The sequence below is a fragment of the Anomaloglossus baeobatrachus genome, chromosome 8 (assembly GCF_048569485.1).
Source record: "Anomaloglossus baeobatrachus isolate aAnoBae1 chromosome 8, aAnoBae1.hap1, whole genome shotgun sequence".
Classification (NCBI taxonomy): Eukaryota; Metazoa; Chordata; class Amphibia; order Anura; family Aromobatidae; genus Anomaloglossus; species Anomaloglossus baeobatrachus.
This window is the reverse complement of record NC_134360.1, coordinates 135953857-135966297: the sequence shown is the minus strand read 5'-3', so window position 1 is coordinate 135966297 and position 12441 is coordinate 135953857. Positions and strand designations below refer to the sequence as shown.

Genomic DNA, 12441 nt, shown 5'->3' with positions numbered 1-12441 from the left:
CCCGTCTGTACCCCGCATCCTGAACCCGTCTGTACCCCGCATCCTGAACCCGTCTGTACCCCGCATCCTGAACCCGTCTGTACCCCGCATCCTGAACCCGTCTGTACCCCGCATCCTGAACCCGTCTGTACCCCGCATCCTGAACCCGTCTGTACCCCGCATCCTGAACCCGTCTGTACCCCGCATCCTGAACCCGTCTGTACCCCACATCCTGAACCCGTCTGTACCCCACATCCTGAACCCGTCTGTACCCCGCATCCTGCTCCCGCAGGACAATTTTGTCACAATTTCCAACACTTTTGTCGTATAAATTAACTTTAATCTGCCGCCGTGCCCGCTTCCACAATGCCTCACTCTAGGAATGGAGTGAAAATGCAGAGTGCCAACATTTCTGTCCAACAAGTTGTGCAGACATTTTACAGCATTTATTTTCCAAAAAAAATTGTGCTGAAAACCATACCTGCCAACCGTCCCGGATACAGCGGGACTGTATCAGATTTGAGCGGGTGTCCCGATCGTGAGCCATGTGTCCCGATCGTGAGCCATGTGTCCCGTGGCTCCACCCACCCGCTCTCTCCCCATCTGACTTTCTCCACCTCCTATCCACATGAGCAGAGCCTACTTCACTGCTCTGGCTCTGTGCTGCCGCTGTTATGGGTAGGCGGCAGCAGCACTTTCCTGGCTGCCGGCACTTTAAATCCGGCACCTTCAGCCCAGTGCACCACTCACTGCTGGGCTGCTTGTGTACGGAAGTGTATCTGTGGGCGGAGCTACCGCGCAACATGCTGAGCTCTGTCCACAGATGAAGAGACTGGAGGAGGAGGAGCTGCAACACCAAGGAACGATGTATGTGACCCCCCCACCTACCCAGAGCTGTATGCCCCAACCCTCTCCTCACCAGAGCTATATGCCTCCAGCCACCACCCACCACCAGATCTGTATGTCCCCCAGCCCCCTCACCAGATCTGTATGCCCCCCAGCCCCCTCACCAGATCTGTATGTCCCCCAGCCACCCCCCCACCAGATCTGTATGCGACCCAGCCCCCTCACCAGATCTGTATGTCCCGCAGCCCACTCACCAGCTCTGTATGCCCCAGCCACCCCCCCACCAGATCTGTATGTGACCCAGCCCCCTCACCAGATCTGTATGCCCCCAGCCCCCTCCCACCAGATCTGTATGCCTCCCAGCCCCCCCACCAGATCTGTATGCCTCCCAGCCCCCTCACCAGATCTTTATGCCTCCCAGCCCCCCCACCAGATCTGTATGTCCCCCAGCCCCCTCACCAGATCTTTATGCCCCCTAGCCCACTCACCAGATCTGTATGCCCACAGCCCCCCCCACCAGATCTGTATGCCCCGCCCCCCCCACCAGATCTGTATGCCCCCAGCCCCCTCCCACCATATCTGTATGCCCCCAGCCCCCTCCCACCATATCTGTATGCCCCCAGCCCCCTCCCACCAGATCTGTATGCCCCCAGCCCCCTCCCACCAGATCTGTATGCCCCCAGCCCCCTCCCACCAGATCTGTATGCCCCCAGCCCCCCCATCGGAGCTGTATGTGCCCCCAGAGCTGTATAAGCCCCAACACCAGAGCTATATGCCCCTTAGTAATATCTATGCTACAAGTAACCTGTATGCCCCACAGTAAAGTGTATTTCCCCCAGTAATGTGTATACCCCTTAGTAACGTGTATGCCCCTCAGTGAAAAACACAGACGTTCTTCACTGACGTGTTCAACACGCAAATGTCCCTTCATACTCCGTGATTCACGGCACACAGTGGTTGTCCATGTGCAATCCGTGATCCGTACGCCGTGATTGCACATGGACATATACTCACCTGCCCCCGCTCCTGCTCTCCGTGGTGCTGAAGAGTCCCGCGATTCAGCATCCAGCCACCGCTCTCTCACCTCTGCAGCTACTTTTGGGTCGGCTCTGGCTGCATAAATGAATATGCATGCCATAATGAACCAGGCAGGTAGAAGCAGAGAGCAGCTGCCGAACTCAGCATCGTTGGAGAAGGGGAGTTGAAAAAGCTTTTTATTTTAAATGTCTGTGTTTTTCTGGTATGTGTTTTACGGATCACACCATAGTGTGGTCTGTGGGACATCAGTGATGCCAGAAAAAAACTGGACATGTTTCTGTGCGGCATTCACGGATACGCATGTACGCCGAACGGAGACACGGTCAGTGAAAAATCACTGATGTGTGTGCAGACCCATTGATTACGATGGGTCTGCATAGGTCAGTGATTCTGGTATGTATAATAACTAGCACATACATAACAGAATCACTGACATCTGAAACAGGCCTAATATGTATGCCCCCTCAAGTACTGTCTATGCCCCAAGACCCTCCTGTGATGTATATACTATAACCCCAACCCCTCATGTGCTGTATATACTGCAGCCCCTCATGTGCTGTATATACTGTATCCCTCAGCCCCTTCTGTGCTGTATATACTGTAGCCCCCAGCCCCTCCTGTGCTGTATATACTGTAGCCCCCAGCCCCTTCTGTGCTGTATATACTGTAGCCCCCAGCCCCTCCTGTGAGGTATATACTGTAGCCCCCAGCCCCTCCTGTGAGGTATATACTGTAGCCCCAGCCCCTCCTGTGATGTATATACTGTAGCCCCCAGCCCCTCCTGTGATGTATATACTATAGCCCCCAGCCCCTCATGTGATGTATACACTATAACCCCAGCCCCTCCTGTGATGTATACACTATACCCCAGCCCCTCCTGTGATGAATAAACTGTAGCCCCCAGCCCCTCCTGTGATGTATATACTGTAGTCCCCAGCCACTCCTGTGATGTATATACTGTAGCCCCCAGCCCCTCCTGTGATATATACTGTATATATGTACAGTGTATATATAATATATATATATATATATATATATATATATATATATATATATATATATATATATATATATATATATATATATAGATATATATATATATATATATATAAAACCCCCATCCTCCCTTGTGATACATCCACAGTGGTGTCAGTGTGCACTGGTGCACTGTGAGTGTCTAGGTCTGTTAAAGTGATGCCAAGTGATCACATGCCGAGGAGGAGCTGGATAGAGACAAGCGGGGTAGGTGAGTGCGGCTGCTGCCGGCTTCCCCATATTATTACCTCCAATGTGTGTATATGTATGATGTATAGATCTATGTATGTCATTGTAGATGACTGTGTATAGATTTGTCTGTTTCTATGTATTTTAGGGAATTTGTCTTCAAATATGTACCGTATATGTGCGTATGCCTGTGCCCACGATCAGGACTCACTGTGTCCTGGAGGCAGCAGGTCCTGACCTGCGGGGCTGCACGTCTCCTCCGCAGGAGACCACAGCTGCCTGTGCCCACGATCAGGGTTCAGTGCTCTGCGGGCTCCTGCTGTGTTCTCCCTACGGAGGACGCATGCAACTGCAGCAAACAATTGATATGCTGCAGTCTGGAAAGACGCTCCGCAGGTCAGTGTTTGCTGCAGAAAAAACAAGCCTAGTGGGCACGGGATTTCTAGAAATCCCTCCACTGTGTTTGTACTGTACAACGCAGCATTTTGGACACAGCAAAAACACGCTACATCCAAAATTCTGCAAACACTGATCGTGGGCACACAGCCTTAGGCTATGTGCGCACGTTGCGTTCTATTATGCAGCGTTTAAGTCACTGCATGTGCGTCTCAGAACGCAGCCGAAAAGCCCTCCTTCATGCCTCGCCATCCCATGATCAGTGCACTATTCGGGCCATCCCCACTGGTCAATTTTTACGCATGAAACGTATCTGCTCGTCTGACTCTCTGTTTGAGGAACAGGCGGCAAATTTACAAATTCGGTTTCAAGAGCGGGGCTACAGCAATAGGAGTATTAAGCGGGCTTATCTACGAGCGACGCATACCCCTCGATCTACTCTTTTATATAGTAGTGGGGCGAAATCCGGCGGTTCCTCAAATCCTAGCCAAATCCGTTTTATTTCCACCTATAATCACGAGTGGTCCAATATGCGATCTATTTTGAGCAGGCACTGGAATGTTCTCCTTTCTGACTCTGTTCTATGTGACCTTTTACCCAAAAGCCCCTCAATGACGCCTCGCAGGTCACGTAATTTGCGTGACATGTTTGTACGGAGTCACTACGTTCCTAATCGACCCACCACCTTTCTTGACCTTGGTACCCCCCTTAGGGGCTGTTTCCCTTGCGGTCATTGTCTGGCCTGCAGCAATGTTCTTCAGATTTCTTCCTTCACCTCTGCTGATGGTTTGCGCAGCTTCGATATACGCCACTATGTATCGTGTGGTACCAGCAACGTGGTATATTATGCCACATGCGGGTGCCACATGATATATGTGGGCCTTACTAGTAGGGAGCTGCGCAAGAGGGTGAGGGAACATGTGAGGGACATTGCTGCCGCCCGGACAGTGGTTGACATTTCCACTCTTAAAACCCTCCCTCGCCACTTTCGTGTTTTTCATGACTGTGATCCAACATCCCTGAAAGTCAGGGGTATTGATGTTATACATGGGGGGCGAGGGGTGGGAATATACGCAAAATACTCGCCCAACGTGAAACACGCTGGATTTATACCTTAGGTACACTGTCCCCGAGGGGGCTTAATGAGCATCTGAGTTTTGCGCCTTTCTTACGATGACTGCTCTCTTCTCTGACCTTCCTGGTTTTTGTGCCTTGTTTTTAATGTTATACAATTTTTTTATTTTTTTATTTTTATTTTTATTTTAGATTCACTGATTTTTTCTGCTGGCACTTTTCTGGAACCACATTTCTGACATTGAACATCGACATGGATTTTTTTCATATATTGATTATCTTCCTTCTTGTGCCACGACTGGGACATCTGAAGCAATATTGTATTCTCTATGTTATACTTATGTTTTTTCACCAGTGTCACGGTGTTTATATTCATATTTTCATTTTTATCATGGAGTTATTGTATAATGATTATTTCCCTCTTGTGCCACGACTAGGAGATCTCAATTTACATTGAACATCTTGTGAAATGAAGTTTATGTATATTATACATTGGTCAATCTTCTCCTGTGCCACGACTTGGGATGTTTTTTGTGATATTGCACAATTTGTGCTACAGTATATGATCTCCTTATGTGTTATACTGTTCATATTTATTTAGTTTAACTTTGATATGGAACTCATGTATTATGCATTGATTACCTTCCTCTCTGTACCACGACTATGACACTTGTATTAATATTGAGGGTTTGATGTTATAATATATGTCTTTTTATCAGTGGCACATTGTCCATAATTACCTATGTATATCCTTGATATTTATCATGTATCTTCCTCTTGGGTCACGGCTAGGACCTTTCAAGTTACATTCATTTAAGACTGTCACAGTTGATGTTCTCTTATTACTGTTACATTGCATATTTATTTATCCTTCTCTACTTATGCTCGCTCCCGCCTCTCCTCCCCCCGTCGGCACGGCTGCATCAGTGACCTGCTGGCCCAGCTCTGTCGGCGTCATCATCGCCTGCGCATGTGTGCGGTTCGTGGGTGACGCGTCCCCGCTTTCCGTACATTTGCGCTACCTAACACAAAAAAAAAAAAAGCCTTAGGCTATGTGCACACGTTGCGTTCTATTACGCAGCGTTTAAGTCACTGCATGTGCGTCTCAGAACGCAGCCGAAAAAGCTGTGTTCTGAGACACATTGTGACTGCAGAATTCCTGCTGAATTCATGCGTTCTGGATGCTTCCAGAACGCACATTTTTGACAGTGCGGTCCCACTCGTCTCTGCTGCATCCCCATAGACTTGTAGCACAGCCGACCGCACTGTCAAAAAGGAGCATGGCTGGCTGCGGGACAGTGCCGCGTGATCAGAATGAACTCGGATGAACTTCACCCTACTTCATTGTGATCGCGCGGCTCTGTCTGTGTGCCGCGGCTTGATTTGCGATCACAGGTGAACCACTCACCGGTGACCGCAAATCCCCTGAGTGACTGCAGTGAACCGCGCGATCACCGGTGCCATCACTCAGGTTACCCGCGGCCAGCTCGAGTCCTCCACCCTGAGACCTGTGGCCGCGGGTAACCTAAGTGATGTCTCCGCTGACAGCGCGGCTCACCTCAGTTGCTGCATGGAACTAATAGAGAGCGGTCGTGTTGTACTGCTGCTCCTGTCCGCTTCATGTAGCAGAGCTGAAACCGTCACGGGACCTCGTGAGGATTACGTCAGACCTGGAGGGGTATTTGGGGATTTTAATAAACTTGTGAAAGAGGGTGTGTTTTTTTTTGTTTTATTTCAAATAAAGGATTTTTCGGGTGTTTGTGTTTATTTACTTTCACTTACAGGTTAATCATTGGGGGTGTCTCATAGACGCCTGCAATGAATAACGTAGGACTTAGTGGCAGCTATGGGCTGCCGTTAACTCCTTATTACCCAGATTGCCACCGCACCAGGGCAATTCTGGATGAGCCGGGTAGAGTCCCGGGACTGTCGCATATAATTGATGCGGCAATTCCGGGCGGCTGCTGGCTGATATTTTTAGGCTGGGGGCTCCCCATAACGTGGGGCTCCCCATCCTGAGAATGCCAGCCTTCAGCCGTGTGGCTTTATCTTGGCTGGTATCAAAATTGGGGGGGGGACCGCAATGCCGTTTTTTTTTTTTAATTATCTATTTATTTATTTTACTGTACAACATAGACCCGCCCACCGGCGTCTGTGATTGGTTGCAGTGAGACATCTGTCACTCAGCGTGGGGGCGTGTCTGACTGCAACCAATCATAGGCGCCAGTGGGCGTGGAAAGCAGTGAAAACGAGATTGAATAATGGGCAGCTGTGATTTTCAAAAGCAGGAGAAGCCGCCGGAGCAGTGTGAACGCCGTGCAGCGCCGCACCAGTGTTCGGTCAGTGATCGGTGAGTATGAGAGGGGGGGGGAGAGGGATAAACCGACAGAGAGAGAGACCGACCGACAGGGAGACAGAGACATTGCAACCAAAACGCTCAAAAGAAGTGACATGTTGCTTTTTAGAACGCAGCGTCTTGGCAGCAGCCGAAACGCTGCGTTCTAAAACGCAACATGGGGATGGAATTTGCACAATCTTCATAGATTATGCTGGGGACGCAGGCAGTTACACTGCGGTGCAGATCGCAGCGTAACTGCATGAAAATACGCAACGTGCGCACATAGCCTTAGGCTATGTGCGCACTAGAAAAGTGATTTTTGCTGAACTGCAATAAATAATATAGATAATAGATAGATAATCGATAGATAGACATATAATGGATAGAGGGAAAGATGGATAGATGAATAGATAGATAGATGAGAAAGACCTATATAATATACCACCTCCCTGCATATTCTAAGCTGGCACCCTTTAGTGACTTTCATGTGGCACTAAAGGGTGCCTAGCCTTGTATTTAGCCAAAAAAATAAATAAATAATTTAAAAAAAAAAAAAATGACGTGAGGTTCCCCCATCTTTTGTAGCCAGCTAGGGTAAAGCAGACGGCTGCAACCTGCAGACCACAGCTGGCAGCTTCACCTTGGCTGGTAATTCAAAACAGAGGGCACCCCACGCTGTTATTTTACATTAAATAAATAATTTAAAACAAACAACGTGGGGTCCCGCCCATATTGGATCACCAGCCAAGGTAAAGCGAACAGCTGTGGTCTGATATTCTCAGACTAGGGAGGTCCACTGTTATTGGACACTCCCCAGCCTAAAAATAGCAGGCCGCAGCCGCCCCAGAAGTGGCGCATCCATTAGACGTGCCAATCCTGGCGCTTCGCCCCAACTCATCCTGTTGCCCTGGTGCGGTGGCAAAGGTGGTAATTTATGGGGTTGATGCCAGATGTGTAATGTCACCTGGCATCAGGCCCTGGGGTTAGTGATGTCACGCGTCTATCAGATACCTGACTTCACCAACCCAGTCAGTAAGAAATAAAAAAAATAGACAACAAAAAAAGAAGTTTTATTTGAAAAAACACTCCCCACATTCCCTCTTTCACCAATTTATTGACAAGAACAATCAAATCCGGGTCCGGCGTAATCCAATAAGGAGGGGGGGGGGTCCCACGACGATCCATACCATAGTCACTGTCCCAGTAAGTGAAGAACAGAAGGTTCCCCATTGGCTGGGAGAGTAATGCAGTGACCTGAGCTAACATCAATAGGTCAGCCCAGGTCACTGCAGGGGATGATCAGCGCTGCCGTCAGGAGGTTAGATGAGACCATTACCTGCTGTGATGATCTCCTGCAGTCCTGCCATCAGCGCTGTCACTGACTTCTATGCCCGCCGCGTTGTCAGCAGTATCGCGAGAGCCCGTGACGTCACCGCTAGTGACAGTCTCGGGCCGCGGGCATAGACGGCAGTGACAGCGGTGACGTCAGGAGATCGTCACAGCAGGTAATGATCTCATCTAACCTCCTGACAGCTGCGCTCGTCATCCCCGCAGCTGCACGCACTGCTGTGTGTCAGTGTCTGCCTGCGCTGCAGGGTGACAAGCTGCTGATATTGCGGGCAGACACTGACACTGCTGTGCTGGCAGCCGCGGGGCTGGAGTGGGACACAGACGGCACGGGCACTCGCCGGAGGTCACACGGAAGCGCTTCTGTGCGGCGTCCAGTGCGTGTGATCTGTGTGTTTACTCTGCTCCGCTTCCTCTTCTGTCATAATGACATCACTACCTGCAAAACCGCAGGCAGCGATGAGCATTACCGCAGGTAAATCGCGGCTATACCGGGGGTATACCGCACATCATTTGCTACCTGCGGTATACCCCCGGAATTTCGCGATTGCATTACAGTGAATGGAGTGAAATACCGGGGGTATACCGCAGCTACCTGCGGAAAAGAAGTGACATGCACATTTTCTAGAGAAATTTTCTCAAGAAAATCTTCACAAAGAATGTTCTTGAGAAAAAAACGCAGTGTGCGCACAGCTATTTTTTTTCCCATAGGTTTTGCTGGGAAATGTCTGCAGAAAGATCACAAGCATTTCTCAAGAAATTTCCGCAGCAAAACTGCGGGTAAATCTGCGGGTAAAAACGGCCTAGTGCGCACATAGCCTTAAACAATGTGATCAGCAGAGCTGAAATGGATTGGATGTGGGCGTGACGGATTGCAAAATGGGTGTGGTTAGAAGCGTGTCCTAAAATTGCCGCGGCGCAGACTTCATCCCTCTCTCATCTTTATATGTGGGGAGGCATGTGAACACCTGTGTATGGATTAGGGCCAAATTGTATCTTACAAGAAAACACTGCGCAGGAAGCAGCACAGCTCAACCACAAGATCCCAGGCACGTCCTCTGCTGCGCTCCGGAGCCAGCGGACTAGAGGAAAACGCCCAGAGCGCAGAGTGCGGGGTACAGGACCGATGTCAGCCAGTGGGCGAGAGCGGTCACGTGACGACGAGTCCCGGCTCCTCTCAGTGCTCCAACCGAGCACATGTGGGCGGCACACGGCGGGACCTCACCTTCGGGTGTTGTTCTATCCATGGCTCCTCCCCCTCCCGGGCACCAGCAGGTAACGGATCGGAACAGTCCATGGGAATGGATGTCATGATCCCCCTTCACTTCACGGCAGACGCTAGAATGTACGGGCTCCTGACAGATGTAACTTGCCATGTGATGGGGCGTGTTCAAGATGCAGCCTGATGTTTCCAGCCCGACCTTTCCAGACAGAAAAACAATGTTTATTCCGAGTCCACGTGGGCATAGAGTTGATTATAATAGGAGCGGGGTCTGGGGGTAAGACCCCCCCTGCATGATTATAGTAAACAGCAAAAAACATCGCCACGCCCCCAACCCAGTCACGCCCATCAACCAAGCCGGTCACGCCCATGACCTGACTGCAGCCCGTACATTCTAGGCTCAAAAGCGAAAGAACCTGTGATGATGTCACGATTACGTTGCCACGTGTGGGCCGAGTCATGCTGTGGGTTTTTTTTCTGCCGTAATGTCAGCGCCTGTAAGGGAAAGAGGAGAAGCGTGAAGTATGTATGTGACTGGAGGGGATCTCTGTGTGTTCGTCACTGTGCAGGGAGCTGTGTGTGTGTGAGAGCGAGAAAGACTGTGGAGGGGAGGTGTGTGTGAGAGACTGTGCAGCAGAGCTCTGCATGTGACTGTGTGTCTCTCTCTGCAGGAGAGCTGTGTGTGTGTGTGTGTGTGTGTGTGTGTGTGTGTGTCTGTGTCTCTGCAGGAGAGCTGTGTGTGTGTGTGTGTGTGTGTCTGTGTCTCTCTGCAGGAGAGCTGTGTCTGTGTCTGTGTCTCTCTGCAGGAGAGCTGTGTGTGTGTGTGTCTGTGTCTCTCTGCAGGAGAGCTGTGTGTGTGTGTGTCTGTGTCTCTCTGCAGGAGAGCTGTGTGTGTGTGTGTGTCTGTGTCTCTCTGCAGGAGAGCTGTGTGTGTGTGTGTGTGTGTCTCTGCAGGAGAGCTGTGTGTGTGTGTCTCTGCAGGAGAGCTGTGTGTGTGTGTGTGTCTCTGCAGGAGAGCTGTGTGTGTGTGTGTGTGTGTCTCTGCAGGAGAGCTGTGTGTGTGTGTGTGTCTGTGTCTCTCTGCAGGAGAGCTGTGTGTGTGTGTGTCTGTGTCTCTCTGCAGGAGAGCTGTGTGTGTGTGTGTGTCTCTGCAGGAGAGCTGTGTGTGTGTGTCTCTCTGCAGGAGAGCTGTGTGTGTGTGTGTCTCTGCAGGAGAGCTGTGTGTGTGTCTCTCTGCAGGAGAGCTGTGTGTGTGTGTGTGTTTGTCTCTCTGCAGAACTCTGTGTGTGTGTCTCTGCAGGAGAAGTGTGTGTGTGTGTGTGTGTGTGTGTGTGTGTGTGTGTGTGTCTCTGCAAGAGAGCTGTGTGTGTGTGTGTGTGTGTGTGTCTCTGCAAGAGAGCTGTGTGTGTGTGTGTGTGTGTCTCTCTGCAGGAGAGCTGTGTGTGTGTCTCTCTCTCCTGGAGAGCTGTGTGTGTGTGTGTCTCTCTCTGCAGGAGAGCTGTGTGTGTGTGTGTGTGTCTCTGTCTCTGCAGGAGAGCTGTGTGTGTGTGTCTCTCTGCAGGAGAGCTGTGTGTGTGTGTCTCTCTGCTGGAGAGCTGTGTGTGTGTGTCTCTGCAGGAGAGCTGTGTGTGTGTGTGTGTGTGTGTCTCTGCAGGAGAGCTGTGTGTGTGTGTCTCTGCAGGAGAGCTGTGTGTGTGTGTCTCTGCAGGAGAGCTGTGTGTGTGTGTCTCTGCAGGAGAGCTGTGTGTGTTTGTCTCTCTGCAGAACTCTGTGTGTGTGTCTCTGCAGGAGAAGTGTGTGTGTGTGTCTCTGCAAGAGAGGTGTGTGTGTGTGTGTGTGTGTGTGTGTCTCTATGCAGGAGAGCTGTGTGTGTGTGTGTCTCTCTCTGCTGGAGAGCTGTGTGTGTGTCTCTCTGCAGGAGAGCTGTGTGTGTGAGAGCGAGAAAGAGACTGGAGGGGAGGTGTATGTGACAGACTGTGCAGCAGAGCTCTGCATGTGACTCTGTATGTGTGTGTCTCTCTGCAGGAGAACTGTGTGTGTCTCTGCAAGAGAGCTGTGTGAGTGTGTGTGTGTGTGTCTCTCTCTGCAGGAGAGCTGTGTGTGTGTGTGTGTCTCTCTCTGCAGGAGAGCTGTGTGTGTGTGTGTCTCTCTGCAGGAGAGCTGTGTGTGTGTGTCTCTCTCTGCAGGAGAGCTGTGTGTGTGTGTCTCTCTCTGCAGGAGAGCTGTGTGTGTGTGTCTCTCTCTGCAGGAGAGCTGTGTGTGTGTGTCTCTCTGCAGGAGAGCTGTGTGTGTGTCTCTCTGCAGGAGAGCTGTGTGTGTGTCTCTCTGCAGGAGAGCTGTGTGTGTGTGTCTCTGCTGGAGAGCTGTGTGTGTGTGTTTGTCTCTCTGCAGGAGAACTGTGTGTGTGTGTGTGTCTGCAGGAGAACTGTGTGTGTGTGTGTGTGTCTGCAGGAGAACTGTGTGTGTGTGTGTGTCTCTGCAGGAGAACTGTGTGTGTGTGTGTCTCTGCAAGAGAGCTGTGTGAGTGTGTGTGTGTGTCTCTCTCTGCTGGAGAGCTGTGTGTGTGTCTCTCTGCAGGAGAGCTGTGTGTGTGTGTCTCTCTCTGCTGGAGAGCTGTGTGTGTGTCTCTCTGCAGGAGAGCTGTGTGTGTGAGAGCGAGAAAGAGACTGTGGAGGGGAGGTGTGTGTGAGAGACTGCAGCAGAGCTCTGCATGTGACTCTGTGTATGTGTGTGTCTCTCTGCAGGAGAACTGTGTGTGTGTGTGTCTCTCTCCAGGTGAGCTGTGTGTGTGTGTCTCTCTCCAGGAGAGCTGTGTGTGTGTCTCTCTCCAGGAGAGCTGTGTGTGTGTGTGTCTCTCTCCAGGAGAGCTGTGTGTGTGTGTGTCTCTCTCCAGGAGAGCTGTGTGTGTGTGTGTCTCTCTCCAGGAGAGCTGTGTGTGTGTGTGTGTCTCTCTCCAGGAGAGCTGTGTGTGTGTGTG

General features: G+C 50.7%; 1 protein-coding gene across 2 annotated transcripts in view; it reads right to left on the bottom strand.

Moving 5' to 3' along the window:
• TSEN15 (tRNA splicing endonuclease subunit 15) overlaps positions 1-10095 on the bottom strand; it is a 54006-nt gene extending 43911 nt beyond the window's left edge. Inside the window, exons 1-2 of one of the 2 annotated variants that reach the window (XM_075322016.1) lie at positions 9881-10095; positions 9468-9663 (exon numbers count right to left, since the gene is read on the bottom strand). In XM_075322016.1, coding sequence (XP_075178131.1) covers positions 9468-9554 — 87 coding nt within the window. In that variant the 5' untranslated portion in view covers positions 9555-9663; positions 9881-10095. Of the gene's footprint in view, positions 1-9467; positions 9723-9880 lie in introns of those variants that run through there. The other variant, XM_075322015.1, reaches the window with a different exon arrangement.
• Between the last annotated feature and the right edge of the window lie 2346 nt (positions 10096-12441).